Source organism: Hippocampus zosterae, unplaced genomic scaffold, assembly GCF_025434085.1.
Source record: "Hippocampus zosterae strain Florida unplaced genomic scaffold, ASM2543408v3 HiC_scaffold_275, whole genome shotgun sequence".
NCBI lineage: Eukaryota > Metazoa > Chordata > Actinopteri > Syngnathiformes > Syngnathidae > Hippocampus > Hippocampus zosterae.
Window position 1 is genome coordinate 18,081 of NW_026262842.1, and position 14,484 is coordinate 32,564.

Sequence of the window (14,484 nt, forward strand, 5' to 3'; positions counted from 1 at the left end):
TAAAGAGAGTGCAATAATTTAACCACCAGGCCGTAAGCAGGCTTTATTATAACTGTCCATGCCCGATTCGATTGACAACCGCATCCATTCCAGGCCCAATAATCTGTCCCTCCGACGCACTTTCACCACCCTTCACTTGTCCAAGCCCCTCCGCAAACTCTCCATCAGGCAGCGTCCCCAGAACCAGGAACTCAAAAAGGCTGTCGAGGACAACCTCTACCTCATCAGCACCCTCGAAGCAGAACGTTCCCAGACCCACGCCCTCCAGGCCATGCTGCTCGAGCACCAGAGCCGCGACCTTTCCAAGGAGCAGCTCCACGACCTCTTCGAGAAAATGTACCAGCGCTGCAAGGAGCTCCTCAAAAGCAGGCCAGGCAAGGCCCCGCCCCGAGAATTAGGCATCAGGGTCATCAATATCGATCCGGTGCGTCCTACCACCCACCACCCGCAGCTGGGGCTGAGCAGACAGCGCGAACTGACCATAGCCGCCCCGCCCTCCAAAAAGCTGACAACCAGCAGTCTCATCGGAATTTAAATAAGGCCCCAGGTACTGACTAGCATTTTGCACCCCTAGTCTCCGACTCTGTCTGACCGCGAGATATTTTCACATTTTCAAAGGCTGACTGCAGAGACGGGGGTGAATACGAGGCAGGCCAGCCACACGGGGCAGACCAGCCGCCCGGGGCAGATCAGCCAGTCGGTGCAGACCAGCCAGTTGGTGAAGACCAGCCAGTCGGTGCAGGTCAACTCGGCCCCGTCGCCGCTCATTTAATCAAGTCCGGCTCTCCCGGTCAATTCTTTCTAAAACAGAAACCAGGTTCAAGAATCTCAAGCCCCTGGCTAAATCATTATCCCCCGGATCTGCCTGACTCAGAGTAAGATCATGAGCCCAGCCCGCCTGCCTTCTCTCATAGTCAGTCCTGCCCGAAAGAAGATGGACTTCTGCTCTCTGCGCAGCTGCGTGGTTACTGAAAAAGGCCAGTCGGCAGTCCTGCCCCTGTAGGTCGAGCAGCTGGAGCAGGAAAAGAGTAGGCTTCAGGACAGTCTCAAAACCACCACATGCGAGCTCGAGGCCATGACAAAGAGGCTGATCGAAACTCTGTCACGCGAGGCAGAGCTGTTAGAGGAGATAGAGTCTACAAAGACTCGAGAGGTGAGCCTGCACTCCGAAATCATCCGGCTCTCCAAGATCGATGAGCCAAGCTCGCGGCACTCGCAGAAGCACGCTCGCTCGGTCAGCCACTTCGGGCGGCTCAACCTGGCGTACCACCTGCAGTCGACAGTGCTGCCTACGCGCAAGGAGAGCGATTCACTCATGCGGGCGATCGCAGAGAGCAAGGAACGCAGCCAGCAGGCGGGATTGTGGCTGCCGCCGGGACTGCCCGGGACGGACAAGACAATCGCAGGCGGGGACTTGCCGGGGTTGGTGGACCGGATCCTGGACGAGAACAGGCGGCTGGGCGAGTTGGCGCAAGGAGTTGGGGTCAGGTGTACCAGTTCCACCACATGAAGTAGAACGAGCCGACGTAGAGGAGGGCGCCCCAGATCTCGTAGAAGCCGCGGTGGGACTTGTGGTAGGCGCGGATGACCTTGCGGTGGGTGCCGTTGCAGAAGGGCGCGTTCGCGGAGTACTTGCAGGCGCAGAGTTTGTAGTAGCCGGACTCGTTGACGTTGAAGGCGATGGGGCGGTTGCGGGAGGGCAAGTTGTTGCAGATCCCGTCGCAGAAGGGCTGGTTGGAGCTGGCCCCACAGGCACACCAGCTGTACATCTTGCCCTGCTGCAGGTAGATGTTGAAGGGGTAGTACCCACTCACCACCGGTACCGTCGGCGGCCGGTACTTGCCCTCGGGGTAGGGCCGCGACTCGGGGATCGGAACCGTCTTGTACTGCGGGAAGTCGGTGACGTCCTCGGGCGCAGGGGTCCGGGCGGGCGGAGGGGACAGCAGCTGGGGCGGCGGGAAGTAGGGGTCCCTGAGGTGGGCCTACCCCTCGGTCAGGTTGAGGGGCAGCACCTTGTACTTGGCGGCCCGCTTCAGGATGTTCTGCGCCATGATATTAAATCTGTGCCGCATGTGCTGTATCCCAGGCCTGGCTCATAAGTAAACCGCATCAAAACTGTCCCCTCCTCTCTGTCACTTTCAGGCGATATTAAAGGCAAACAACTTCTAATTAAGCAATTACTTCGGTATGAAACTTGTGGAATTCCTTTGACCTTGTTTCAGACACCCTCCCCTCTAATGATCACTTCTGCCGCAAAGCCAGCCCCTCCTCTGTCTGCTGTAGAGCTGTACCCGTTTACCCTGCTGTTCGCAAACATGCTGAAGGGCCAGATATTTCCAGACTAAAATTTAAGTGCTCATCAAATGAATAATGAAGCCGCATCTAGTGAACAGGGGGCTAGAGAAAATGCCAGAAACATCATCGAAAGAATTATCACGGCTCTAAACAAGCTTGTGCTTAACCACTTCACTTCGTCGTTATAATTTGGGTCAATTTTTTGCCAGCTCGCCTTGGATGCGCTCCAGCCTGGATCGCAGGCTGCAGTCCATGAAGGTAGAGCCGCGGAAGATCTGCAGTCCGCCCATGATCGCGGGGTCCACCTCGTAGGTGATCGTCAGCGCGCCTTCCCCGCGCTTGCCCAGAGAGTCCTTGACGCGTGCCTTCTCCTCGTCAGTCAGATTGCGGTGGCTGATCACGCGGACATCCTCTTCCTTACCAAGAACCTTCAGGAACTCACTATACTTCTCGGCCGCCTTGTGCAGCTCACCGAGACGTCCGTTATCCGCCATGGCCACGATGAAGGACCAGGTCAATTCGTGGCAAGACTCCTTGATCGGCTCCAGAGACTCCAGCTTGGACTGCTTTTTGAACGAGGCGTTGTTGAGGAACTCTCGAATGCCCGGCGACTGTTCCAGTATCTTGTGCAGCTGTGCGATGTCCTCGCCCACCACATCCAGCGACTCCTTCTGCGAGGCCGATGAGAACAGCGCCGAGGCGTAGCGGCCGGCAGGTGAGTCCGCGGCCATGGGCGGCTTGTGGCTGGGGACGGACTTGACGCCCATGCGGAAGGCATTCCTCAGCAGCCCGATCATCAACTTATATATCCACTGCGATGCACGCCATTAGAGACGTGATCGTCGCCCGGCGCAGCAGGGCCGTCCTCGAGCTGCGCGCCCGGCAGGTCCAGCAATCCCTCCGCCAAGCACGGCAGCAGGAGGGCCCCCAGGCCGGGCTGCGCGCTCGGTTGGAAGCCCGCCTAGGATGTGCACTTGAGCACTGGTTGTGCCACGAAGCGTCAGACTGGCTATGCTCGATTCAGGCAGGAGACCCTCTTTCCTTGATGAACGAGCTGGCAGAGTGCTCAGAGCAGTTCTGCGAGCTGGCCATGCAAGGCAGCAATCTGGCATCCTTCGCGCGCCTGATCGGTGCGGAGGATCATTCGAAGCATGTGCGCAAGGCTGTTCTGCTGGGACTGCTGGCGTGTCTGCAGACCTGCCTGCACCGACACTCCAAGCATGTTATCGCTCTGGCTTCCAACCAGCTGCTGCCTGTGGTTCTAGACGAGTCCCACTTTTTGGTGCAGCACTTCTTGTGCAAGCTGCGGGAGGACGAGGCTTGCTAGCTCCTGGAGAGCATGCTGGGAGTGCTGCAGGCGATGCTGCTGGCCAGGCACTACCTGCCTACGGGTCTCAGCAAGGACATCTTGGCATTCTGCCGTTTTCACTTCACGCTCGAACAGCCCGCGGATTCCCTCCTACCGGTACTGGTACTGACCGATCTGTTCAGACAAGAGACAGGGCCGAACAGCCTCTAGAGCGGACGGTTCATGCAGACAGCCATGCGGCACCTCATGCACCAGCAGGGCTTGCTGGCAAACCTGCTGGCGCGTTTGGGCAACGAGTCAGCGATAATGGTCGAGAGTGTGCTGCGGCTGCTGGTCAATCTCTGCTTCCTTAACGAGCAGATGAGCTTCTGCCTGCATGAGTGCAAGGTGTGCTGCCATCTGCTCCCGTTGCTGGCCAACTGTCGAGGCCCCATTTCTGAGCTGGTGATGGTACTGGTGTCGAACCTGCTGGTGGACGTCCCTGAGACTGTGGCCGAGTAGATCTCCTCGAACGGGGTGCTGGATCAGGCCATGAAGCGCACTGACAGCAGCAGGATGATCGAGGAGTGCGCTCGCAGCATGATGGCGGTGGCCATGAGCTGCCCCGCAGAGATGGTGCTGCGACTGGCCGACCGACACGGCTTTCTCCAATACAACCTCGAAGTGCTAGCGAATAACCAGTGCGGGGCCGAGACCATGCTGAGCATAGTAGCAGGCATGCTGGCAGTGCTGGAGTGCGAGGAATGCGAGGAGCATGCGCGGCGGGCCTGGCTGCGGGCGGCCGGAGGCGCAGGCCTGCTGCAACTCAACCTGAACCGGCTCAGCCTTATCCCGCCGTAAGTCGAGCGTCTTTTCGAGTTGCTGGAGTGATTGATAATATGAAGGAGTGGCAGCAATTCGTGTACGACGAGGAGCATGACGTGATCCTCAGGGAGCCCGAGATGCGCCACTATGAGCTCAAGGTCTTCGTGGCCAACATCTCCAAGGCTTGGACCGAGGACCACCTCAAGAACTTTCTTGAGCAGTATGGCGAGATCTTGGAAACGCGGATCATCCGCAGGGACTCAGAGTCGACGGGGTCGGGGCTGATCCGGTTCGCCTCGATGTCTCGGGGCGAGCACTCCATCCGCAGCCTCAAGAAGAAGCCCCTGCCCGGCATGAAGAGTTTTCTGCAGATCCGCTGGGCAGACGGGGAGGCCGCCCGCCTGACCATCGACGACTACAGCGAGCCGGTGGTGCTGGTGAGTCGGCTGCCCGGCACCGTCACCGACAAGCAGCTGCATGCAATCTTCCGGGAGCACGGTCCTGTTGAGAAGATGTACATTCACGCGGCGAAGGGCTAGGCCAAGGTATTCTACCGGTACCACTAAAGCGTGCTGCTGGCCACGAAGTTGGTCGATGGGATAGTGTATCCAGGCAGTGACCGGCCGATCGAGGTGCGGCAGATGACAGACCGGAAGATGACCAACCATGTCCGCAGCGAGAAGAAGACCATCCGCTTCTTCTGGTAGATCTCGGTCAACGCGGGCCTCATCAAGTACTACTACGACTTTCAGACGGGCAAGACTACCTACGACCGCCCGCCCGCTGACTCAGTGGTCCTCACCGACGATCGCTACTACGTGGAGACCGAGACCCGGCCTGACGCCGAGCAGGAGTTCACCAAGGGACAGACACCTGCTGGCACCACCGTCTACGTGCTGCATCTGCCGCCCACCATGACCACCACCGCCCTCAGCGACAAGTTCAAGGACTACGGGCACATAACAGCGGCAAAGGTGGTCTCAAAGCACGGCGGAGCATGGGCTACGGGGTGATCAGCTACGACAAGCAGGACTCTGCGCTGGAGGCGATAAAGCGGATGGACGGCAAGGAACTCGGAGGGCGTCGGCTGAAGGTCAAGCTGCGGAAGGAGCGGGGCACACACCACGTCCTGCAGAGCATCCCCTCCCTCGTCGAATTTGATATCAACCCCCTCTGATTATATGGAGCGGTAGGCCCCTGACTTCGTCGAGATCGAGCTGGAGGAGGCCGCCTTCACTGAGTCCAACGCCTCGCAGGAGGAGGCCAAGCAGCTGGTCGACCTGGTCGAGCAGGGCCAGCAGGACCAGCAGGCCGCTCCCCTGGAGCCCAAATGTGCACCACCCCAGCTGCAGGTGAAGGCGTCTTGGCCCAAGGTGGGGGACTACGGGGTCAGCCCAAGAGGCATCCCATTCGTGCTGCTGGCCTGCCAGTTCTGCACGCTAGAGCAGCTAGTGGAAGGGACGATCGACCTGTTCGCGTGCTCAGTCTGCGAGAACCTGAACCAAGTGCAGACGGAGTTCAGCATGCTGCGGTGCGGGAAGTGCAGCCAGCTGCAGTGCTACCGGAAGGGGCTTGCAAAGATGGTGGGGTGCTCAAACTGCATGGCCCGGAATCGCGTTTGATGATCATTCATCGGGGGGTGGGCTTGATGAAGCCCTTGTTCAGGGCGAAGTTGCGCAGCTGCACCATCATCGGCTCCTGGGTGGGCAGCTGCCCCATCACCTTCTTGTAGACCTCGGGCGTCTCGGGCATCAGCACTTGGTGGTTGAAGGCCAGCAGCTGCTCCCGGTCCATCTCCGGGAGGTGGATGTCGGCGAACTTGCCGATGAGCAGGTCGAGTTCCTTCATGCCCATGTCCAGGTCCTCGCCCATGTGGAAGTACTTGGGCAGCCTTCTTGTGTGGTTCTAGCAAAATCCCCTGATTAACCTGGAAAGCATTAATTATGTCAGGAGGGAAATGTTGTAGAGGCATAGGATTAAAATTAGAGAAACTGAAATTATAATAAATGGTTTTGTGGTTACTGAAGAAGAAATACGTGAAATACCAGGAGGAGGCGGGGGCAGCATGTTCCAGAACAAGCCCCTCAGTAGGTACTCGGTGCACCAGCTCAACAGCCTCCCGCCCTACCTGGTCTGCGGCTACAAGGACATCCAGAACTACGCCTCCCAGCACAACGCCCGCGCCGAGCGTTCAAAGTCGGTGGTGCTGCCGCCCATCCGGAGAGGGAAATCCCATTCTCGTTTAATGGCCTGATTAATCATAAACTTTAAATATAAATAGTTATTATTTCCTTTTTTCATACTGCGATAATTTAATTAGGTATGCTCCGCTGCGCCAGGCTGTTCTGCAGCAGCCACTTCGGCAGCCGCACCGTGCCTCTCGAGCAAAAGCAGGCGCTCGTCGACAATGTCTTCAGCTCGGTCGCCAAGAACTACGACCTCATGAATGACGCCATGAGTCTCGGCATCCACCGCTACTGGAAGAACTACTTCGTGGAGGACCTGGCCGACTTGGCAACAAGGGCGTCTACAACACGACCGCGCGGGTGCGGGTACTGGACGTGGCCGGTGGCACAGGCGACATCGCCTTCCGGATCCAGGATCTGAACCGGGACAACGGGGTTGAGGTGACCGTGCTGGACATCAACGCCGCGATGCTGGCGGAGGGGCGCAGAAGGGCCTCCGAGCAACAGTACCAGGGCCTGGAGTTTGTTGAGGGCAACGCGGAAGAGCTGCCCTTCGAGGCCGACTCCTTCGATGTGTACACCATCGCGTTCGGGTTAAGAAACGTGCCTCGCACCGCCAAGGCGTTGGGCGAGGCCTTTAGGGTGCTGAAGAAGGGAGGCAGGCTGTCCATCCTGGAGTTCAGCAAGGTCCAGACGTCCCTCTTCCGACAGGCCTATGAAACCTACTCGCACCTGGTGATCCCGCAGCTGGGCGAGACTCTGGCCAGCGACCGAGCCTCCTACCAGTACCTGGTCGAGTCGATCCAGAAGTTCTACGACCAGGAGAGCCTGCTGAGGCTGGTGAAGGAGGCGGGCTTCAAGTACGCGGGCTTCAGGAACCTGAGCGACGGCATTGTGGCCATCCACAACGGATTCAAACTGTGACATCATTGGTACAGCTCGCTGATGATGAGGCCCTTGGGGGGGAACTGCATGGGGCCTGTCTGCACGCCCTTGGTCCTGCAGGCGATCATGAGCGAGCGGCCCGGGTGCAGGATCGTGGTCAGGCTCTCCTTGTCCCTTGGGAACTTGACTTTCAGCCCTTCTTTCTCGAAGTCTTTTATTTTGACCTTGAACTGGTGCCTCTCCTCGCTGCCGATGCTCACGAAGATGAACCCCACGTCGCCCCGCCCCAGCAGCAGTTCCGCCAGCACGTAGCTGTGCATGGCCAGCGCGGTCCTCTTCCGGGCGTTCGCCTTCGAGGCGGCCGCCCCCGCGAACAGGGATTCCCAGAACCCTGGGAATGCGTGCTCTTTCAGTTAAACAATCAGCCAGGTGTAGGTGGCCAGGTTGAGCGAAGTCAGGTCGGGGCAGCCCTCCACTTTGACGTAGAGAATGTAGTTGCCCTCCTCCAGCCGCGCGCTCAGAGTCAGGCTGTTGTAGCAGGATTCTGTGACCCCCTCCAGGTAGGTGCAAGAGGACATCCCTGTCACTCTGGCCAGGACGGCGACCCCTCTGGAAGTGCCGTCTGTGGTCCTGGTCAGCCCGTCCCAGCTGAGCGTGAAGTAGATCATCCCCGTCGCAGGCATCTCGAACATGAAGCGCTTAGACTTGCCCGAGTACTTGAAGGTGTGGCTCATGTAGTTGTAGTCCGGGATGGAGTGGCACACGTCTATTTGGTGGAAGCGAGACTTGAAGTCCTCGAACGGCATAGAGAACGACAGCTCTTCCTGCCGGGGCTGTGGACCCTGCCAGACCCCCATGGCTGGGCCGATGCCCAGCTTGCGCAGCCGGACTGTTCGGGTTGCCTCGTTGAGTGTAAGGAAAGTGTAGTTCGACTCCGCGCAGATGCCGTGGGGGTTATGGATGTTGAGCTTGCTGCCTGCTACCATCGGCAGCTCCTGGTCGCTGTAGTCCGCAAGCAGCCTCATCAGCTCTTCCTAGGGCGTGTCAGCAAGGTAGAGAGTGGTGACGGGGGCGAATGCGAAGGTGGACAGCACGCTGCGCGGGGTGCCGGTCAGGGTCTTTTCGTAACTGTAATTAAGCACGGCCCAGGCCTTTTCCAAGAGGTAGAGGAAGAGGTGCTTGCCTCTGCTGAACATCGGCCTCGAGTCGTTGAAGGGTACCTAGTCGTTGATGGTTATGGGGGTGGCCGTCCCTCCGATGTTGAGGATGAGGGTGTAGATGCCCGTGGGGGTAATGGAGTCAGCCATGAACAGCTGGGGCAGGAGGCTCGGCAGCTCAGCCAGAGTGGCCAGCGCGGCCATGAAGTAGCCGTCCAGTGACTGCTCCTTGCGGATGTCCATGGGGTCGATGTAACCCTTCGGAAACAGCATCGGCTCTTTCAGGAGCTTGCCCACAGCGTGGAACTGTGCCTTCTTCTCGTGGCCGCCGAGGTTGCCCAGCTCGGGAGTCAGGGGCTCAGTGATCCTGAAATCAGGGATCTTAACGACCGTCTTGCTGGGGTCGATGAGGGTAGCGGGGTCGAGCCGCCCCATGACCTTGCGGTCGAGCACCTCCCAGCGGGGGCTGAAGGTGACCACCCAATAGAGAGCGGGACCGGTCACGACCATGTCCTTGCCGCAGCAGAGCATTAAGATTGGGATCAAAGTCCGTTGTAGACCATCCACTCCTGCGACTTGTTGGAGGGGGCCTTCTTCTGGAGCTGGAGGACGGCTTCGTCCTTCACTCCGATCACCAGGCTGCTGTCCTTCAGTGTCAGGAACGTCTTCTCCATGTTGTGCGCCACCGTCAGGTTCCAGAGCTGCTGCGGTGAGTAGTCGATCGCCGCCAGCTCGAGCGGAGTGCCTGGCTCCAGACGCTGCCCCTTGGGCTGGACGACCAGTCCGTTGGTGAAGGACTGGATGAGATACCCGCCCTCGACCTTCTGGGCAGTGAAGCGCTGAGCGTTGGAGTTGTCAATGGCCGCGAGGACGAGAGAGTTGTCGGGCGCGACCTGGATGGACTTGAGCAGCTTATGGTTTTCGAAGATACAGGTGTCCTTGAGGTCGCCCCTGAAGTCGAGGAGGATCTGGCTGCCGTGCTTGGTGGTGATTTTGTAGGCGACGCCGTAGTTGTTGCTGCTGGTGGACTTGATGGTGGGCTCGCGCTCGACGTAGGTCTGGCGCGGCTGGCGGGAGGAGAGGGCGGCGGGGTAGTGCACGATCTGCCGCTCGTAGGGCACGTACTCCACCTTCTTCCGGATCACCTCCTGTGGGATGTACTCCACCTTCTTCTCGGTCTCGTAGTCCAGCTCGTACTCGGTGATGTGCTCCACCGTGTAGTAGTCCGTGACCACCCGCTCCACCGGCCGCCGCCCACGCCGCACCACTGTGTCGTACTCCGTCGACACCACCTCCCGCGGCACGCGCTCCACCTTCTCGATGGCCTGGGTGTCGAAGGCGGTGGTGTAGTAGGGCACGTACTCGATCGTCGTTTCGGGGGGAGGGGCGTGGACGGGGCAGTCGATTTCGATGGGGGGGAGGACGCACTCGGGGCACTGGGTGGAGAAGTAGGCGGGGTTGCCTTCCCGGAGGCTGGGGCGGTCCATCGTTATGAATAATTTCGTTGACGGTCACCTTCATTTCTTGCCCTGGTTCTTGACGCTGTCCATCTTCTCCTTGAGCACCTCGGGGTCCTCCAGGTAGTAGTGCTTCAGCGGCCGCAGCTGCTCGTCGAACTCGTACACCAGCGGGATCGCAGTCGGGATGTTCAGCTCCACAATGTCTGCGTCGCTGATCCCGTCCAAGTGCTTCACGATCGCCCGCAGCGAGTTGCCGTGCGCCACCACGAGGAGGTTCTTGCCCGCTTTAATCGACTGCGTGAGCTCCTGCTCCCAGAGGGGCAGCACCCTATCGATGGTCAGCTTCAGGCTCTCGGTCAGGGGCAGCTTCGCGGGGTCGACCCCCCGGTACTTGATGTCCTGGTGGGGGCAGCGGGCGTCGGAGGGCTCGAGGGCCGGGGGCGGGATGTCGAAACTGCGGCGCCAAATCTTGACCTGCTCTTCGCCGTGCTTTTCCGCGGTTTCCTTTTTGTTGAGGCCCTGGAGGGCACCGTAATGCCTTTCGTTAAGGCGCCAGTCCTTGACGACCGGCAGGTAGTGGCAGTCCATCTCCTCGGCAGCGTAGTTGTAGGTCTGGATGGCCCGGGACAGCACCGAGGTGTAGATCAGGTCGAACTTGAAGCCGTTCTGGGCCAGCTTCTGCCCAGCGTCCTTGGCCTCCTGGATGCCCTTGGGGGTAAGCTTGACGTCGGTCCAGCCGGTGAAGCGGTTCTGGAGGTTCCAAGTGGACTCGCCGTGGCGCATGAAGACGACCCGGAACCTGGCCTGCGTGCAGAAGGTCCTGCCAACTCGGCGCATTATTGATGTATCCAGCGAATCAAGCCCCGCCGGATCCTTTTTCGCAAATAAAAAGATATGTCTTCGAAAGCCAAGCCCAAGCCCTCCACCAAGAGCCAGGTCCTCCCCGCCAGGGAGCGGCTCACCCCGCAGGAGGTCGACGAGCTCAAGGCCACCTTCGACCTCTTCGACGAGGACGGCAGCGGCACCATCGACCCAGTCGAAATCCAGAAGATCCTGGCGGACCTGGGGCTGGACCGGCGCAACCCCATCGTGTTCCAGATGATCACGGACCTGCAGGAGACCAACCGGCAGCTGAACTTCGAGGACTTCATGAACATTATCTGCGAGCGGCTGGGGGACACCAAGACCCGTTACGGCCTGCAGAAGCTGTACAACCTCTACGACACGGACCAGAGTGGGCTCATCGACTTCGATAAGATCCGGGCCGTGGCCAAGGAGCTGGGCGAGACCATGAACGACGACGAGATCAGGGAGATGATGCACCACGTGCACGTCCTCAACGACACTGAGTCCAACGAGGGCTTCACCTTCGACGAGTTCTACACCGTCGTCACCAAAAAGAAATATTGATTGACATCCCCATTTTTAGCACCCCCATTCCGCCATGCAGCCCCTCGGCCCCGACCCCGGCCCAGACCCCGACCCTGAGCCTGAGCCCGACTTCGCCTTCCTCGAGGCCCCCCCGCCTCTCACCGACCAGTCCTTCCTCAGCCAGCTTTCCAACACCAGAGCCGCAGCTCGCCACCTGCTCTCCGTACTGTCTGACCAACGCTTAATCAACGATCGCTGTCGGGAAATTGAGCATCTTAGCGAACTCGCTCTACGCGGAGAACGGTTCGCCCGAGAGAGAACCGAGAGCCTGCGGCTGTGGGTCAGCAAGGCCCAGCAGCAAGGTCTGGATGACACCTGCGCTCGGAAGGTCATCCAAGCCCAGTCTTAGTTTCAGATTGTTTGCCAAACTTTGTCCACCGCCTATTAACAAGAAACCAAGGAAAGGCAATAAACTCTGAAGCATTACGAGCTGATGAAGACCCAGCTCGCAGTAGAGACTACTGCGGTCTTGAACAGTCACGAGTTCGGGTCGATAGCAAGTAACAGGCGGCAACTGGCATTGATCGAAGAACAGGCGACGGCTATGGTGCAGGTGACAGCCAAATAACTGGAAAGGGGGCGGGCTGCGTTAGAGAGCGTGGTCCATGAATGCTGGCAGAAACTGAGCTTAGGGGTCGAGGACAGCTGGGATTTGTGATACTTTTCACTACTGCAACGCATTTCAAATCAATGCCTCGCCTTAGCCCTTGCCTACTTGAGCAGCAGCTCCAGCTCGCCGATCCTGAACTTGAGGCCCTTGACCTCGTCCCTCCATCGCTTCTGGCACTCCTGCAGCTGCTTCTCCAGCCTGCCTCGGTCTCCGTCCGTCTCCCCGTCTTGTGACTGCGAGCGTGAGGATCTCGAGGACCTCAGTTCTTCGGCCAGGGCCTTGGCCTGCTTCTGCTTCTTAATAGCGGAGCGGGTGAGCTCCTCGACCTGGGCCTCAAGCTCCCTGCTGGCCTCGACGCGCTTGCTCAGCAGTTCTTCCAAGTCCCGGATGATCGAGTCCTTGAGTGCCAGCTCTTTCTGCACACTGGAATCGTTTTTGCCGGAGAGAGCTCGGTTGTACTAGGCCGCTAACTGCTTCGCCTCCTGGGCCTGGACTTAGCATTTTTCGGTCAGTGTCTTAACGTCCTGCTCCAGCGATCCGATTCTCCGCTTCAGCGCCTTGTTGACGCCCTTGAGGTCCTAGCATTGCGTGTGCAGTCTGGCTTCCTGCTCGCGCGCGGTGGTAAGCTGCCCCCGCACTTCCTCTAGAGCCTCAGTGTCCTGGATCGTGCTGAACCTCTCTGTTTCTAGTTGCTCTAAAGATTTCAGCAAGGCCTGGCTTTAGGTTTATTACAGTCTGCGTTAAAAGCGGCCCTGCTTCACCTCCTCGTACAGTCTGGTCATGTTCTTGAGCTGGCCTCGCAGCTGCTCGCCCTCCCTGCGGAGGGCGACCAGCCCAGTCCCCTCAGCCATGAACCCTATCCTGCTCTTCTCCTCTGACTCGCAAAAGCTGTCCAGCTCGAGGGACTTGCTGAGCCGGTCGATTTCGTTTTCGAGCTGGAAGATCCGCTCGTTCTTTATCTCCAACTGGAGCCTGGACTCCTAGAACTCGGAGGCGCGGCTGCTCTGGACCTCGAGTCGAGAAAACGTACGGACGTGGTGGAGCTTGGGTTGGGAGGCAGCGGCGAGGCGGAGAGGCCTGGGGTGAGGGGAGGGGCGGGCAGGGGCGGGAGGGGCGGGGGCCTGGAGGCAGTAGGGGCGGTAGTCCTTGAAGTAGGAGTAGCGCTTGGGGCGGGAGGGCTGGTACTGTTGATTGCTCATGGAGGGAAGGACTATAAATAATCATTTCAACAAATGACCAAGGAGGGTGAGAAGAAAGTCAAGCGGGTGAACAAGCGGGCCCCGGTCCGCCTCTGGGCCAAGGGCAAGTTCGTCGGCTTCAGGAGGTCCAAGGTCCAGCAGAACACCAACCAGTGCCTCGTCCGCGTGGCTGGACTCGCTGACCGCAAGGACGCCTCCTACTACTTCGGCAAGCGCCTGGTCTACATCTACAAGGCCACCACCAAAACCCACAAGGAAAAGCACGGCTACCGGACCATCTGGGGCCGGATCTGCCGGGCCCACGGCAACGGGGGCACAGTCGTGGCCCGCTTCAACACCAACCTCCCCTCCCGGGCCATCGGCTCCACCCTCCGCATCATGATGTACCCTCAGCGTGCATGACCCTCCACATTCATGATAGCAGCTTTTCCCGTGGCAGGTCCAGCAGCGGCAGCCCCGTCTTCTCCTGCAGTTGCTGCAGGTCCGCCTGCTCCTGCGGCGTCCGCTTGGGCGTCGGCCGGTTCTTCGTCTGCGCGATCGGGTTGCACCGCTCGTAGTCCGTTGAGAAGCCAGGATACTCCTGCACATAGGAGGAGGTCAGGTCTTCACGCTCGATGGGGAACAGCCGCTTGTTGAGCCAGGACCAGGGCAGCATCAGGTAGCCGCCAGCCAGTGCCGTCCCTAGCACTGCCGGCACCAGGTTGATCACCGGTACATCTTGGAATCGGAACTCGCTCCGAAACAGGAAGAAGGCCAGGTTGCCCGACGCCAGTGTCAAGGGGAAGAACTCCAGCACCTGCTGCATCGCCAGGTCCAGGTCCTCTGACAGAGTGCGGGGCCGGGCATAGCGAAAGTGGAAATTGGCCTTCATCACCAGCATGAAGAGGGCTAGTCCCAGCAGGCCCAGCAGCAGTCCCAGTGGCATCACTGTCGCAAACACGGCGCTGTTCAGCAACACGGCCAGCACGCTGCCGTAATACTGGGCGAAGTTCGGCCGGGCGTCCTCCATCAGCAGGTTGAACTCACGCTGCGTGAGCTCGCTCTTGCCTTCGTGCAGGGCGGTGACCGCCCTGCGTCGCAGCAGCCATCGCAGCAACCCGGGCAGGTTGATGGCCAGCATGAGGGCGTTCGCCAGGTTGGTGATCGCA

At 59.5% G+C, this 14,484-nt stretch overlaps 5 protein-coding genes across 5 annotated transcripts; 3 read left to right on the forward strand and 2 right to left on the reverse strand.

The window, feature by feature from the left end:
• Window positions 1-2,489: 2,489 nt before the first annotated feature.
• On the reverse strand, window positions 2,490-3,092 carry LOC127594823 (ATP synthase subunit delta-like). The gene has a single exon (XM_052056588.1). The coding sequence runs from the start codon at window positions 3,090-3,092 to the stop codon at window positions 2,490-2,492; it is 603 nt and encodes a 200-aa protein (XP_051912548.1).
• A 3,381-nt stretch (window positions 3,093-6,473) lies between these two features.
• On the forward strand, window positions 6,474-7,518 carry LOC127594824 (ubiquinone/menaquinone biosynthesis C-methyltransferase UbiE-like). The gene is made up of 3 exons (XM_052056589.1): window positions 6,474-6,604; window positions 6,748-6,917; window positions 6,953-7,518. Exons 1-3 carry the CDS (start codon window positions 6,474-6,476, stop codon window positions 7,516-7,518), a joined length of 867 nt encoding a protein of 288 aa, XP_051912549.1.
• A 2,635-nt stretch (window positions 7,519-10,153) lies between these two features.
• LOC127594825 (2,3-bisphosphoglycerate-dependent phosphoglycerate mutase-like) lies at window positions 10,154-10,933 on the reverse strand. Its single transcript, XM_052056590.1, has one exon. It carries the CDS (start codon window positions 10,931-10,933, stop codon window positions 10,154-10,156), a length of 780 nt encoding a protein of 259 aa, XP_051912550.1.
• Window positions 10,934-10,990: 57 nt separating this feature from the next.
• On the forward strand, window positions 10,991-11,506 carry LOC127594826 (caltractin ICL1b-like). Its single transcript, XM_052056591.1, has one exon. It carries the CDS (start codon window positions 10,991-10,993, stop codon window positions 11,504-11,506), a length of 516 nt encoding a protein of 171 aa, XP_051912551.1.
• A 1,863-nt stretch (window positions 11,507-13,369) lies between these two features.
• On the forward strand, window positions 13,370-13,738 carry LOC127594827 (60S ribosomal protein L35a-like). Its single transcript, XM_052056592.1, has one exon. It carries the CDS (start codon window positions 13,370-13,372, stop codon window positions 13,736-13,738), a length of 369 nt encoding a protein of 122 aa, XP_051912552.1.
• Window positions 13,739-14,484: the final 746 nt, after the last annotated feature.

Bases quoted from the DNA above. Each gene is read 5' to 3' on its own strand.
- LOC127594825 (XM_052056590.1), bottom strand. From the start codon at position 10,933: ATGCGCCGAGTTGGCAGGACCTTCTGCACGCAGGCCAGGTTCCGGGTC.
- LOC127594827 (XM_052056592.1), top strand. From the start codon at position 13,370: ATGACCAAGGAGGGTGAGAAGAAAGTCAAGCGGGTGAACAAGCGGGCC.
- LOC127594824 (XM_052056589.1), top strand. From the start codon at position 6,474: ATGTTCCAGAACAAGCCCCTCAGTAGGTACTCGGTGCACCAGCTCAAC. The intron at 6,605-6,747 runs GTCGGTGGTGCT...CCGCTGCGCCAG, and splicing joins GCCCGCGCCGAGCGTTCAAA to GCTGTTCTGCAGCAGCCACT. The intron at 6,918-6,952 runs ACTTGGCAACAA...ACACGACCGCGC, and splicing joins CTTCGTGGAGGACCTGGCCG to GGGTGCGGGTACTGGACGTG.
- LOC127594826 (XM_052056591.1), top strand. From the start codon at position 10,991: ATGTCTTCGAAAGCCAAGCCCAAGCCCTCCACCAAGAGCCAGGTCCTC.
- LOC127594823 (XM_052056588.1), bottom strand. From the start codon at position 3,092: ATGATCGGGCTGCTGAGGAATGCCTTCCGCATGGGCGTCAAGTCCGTC.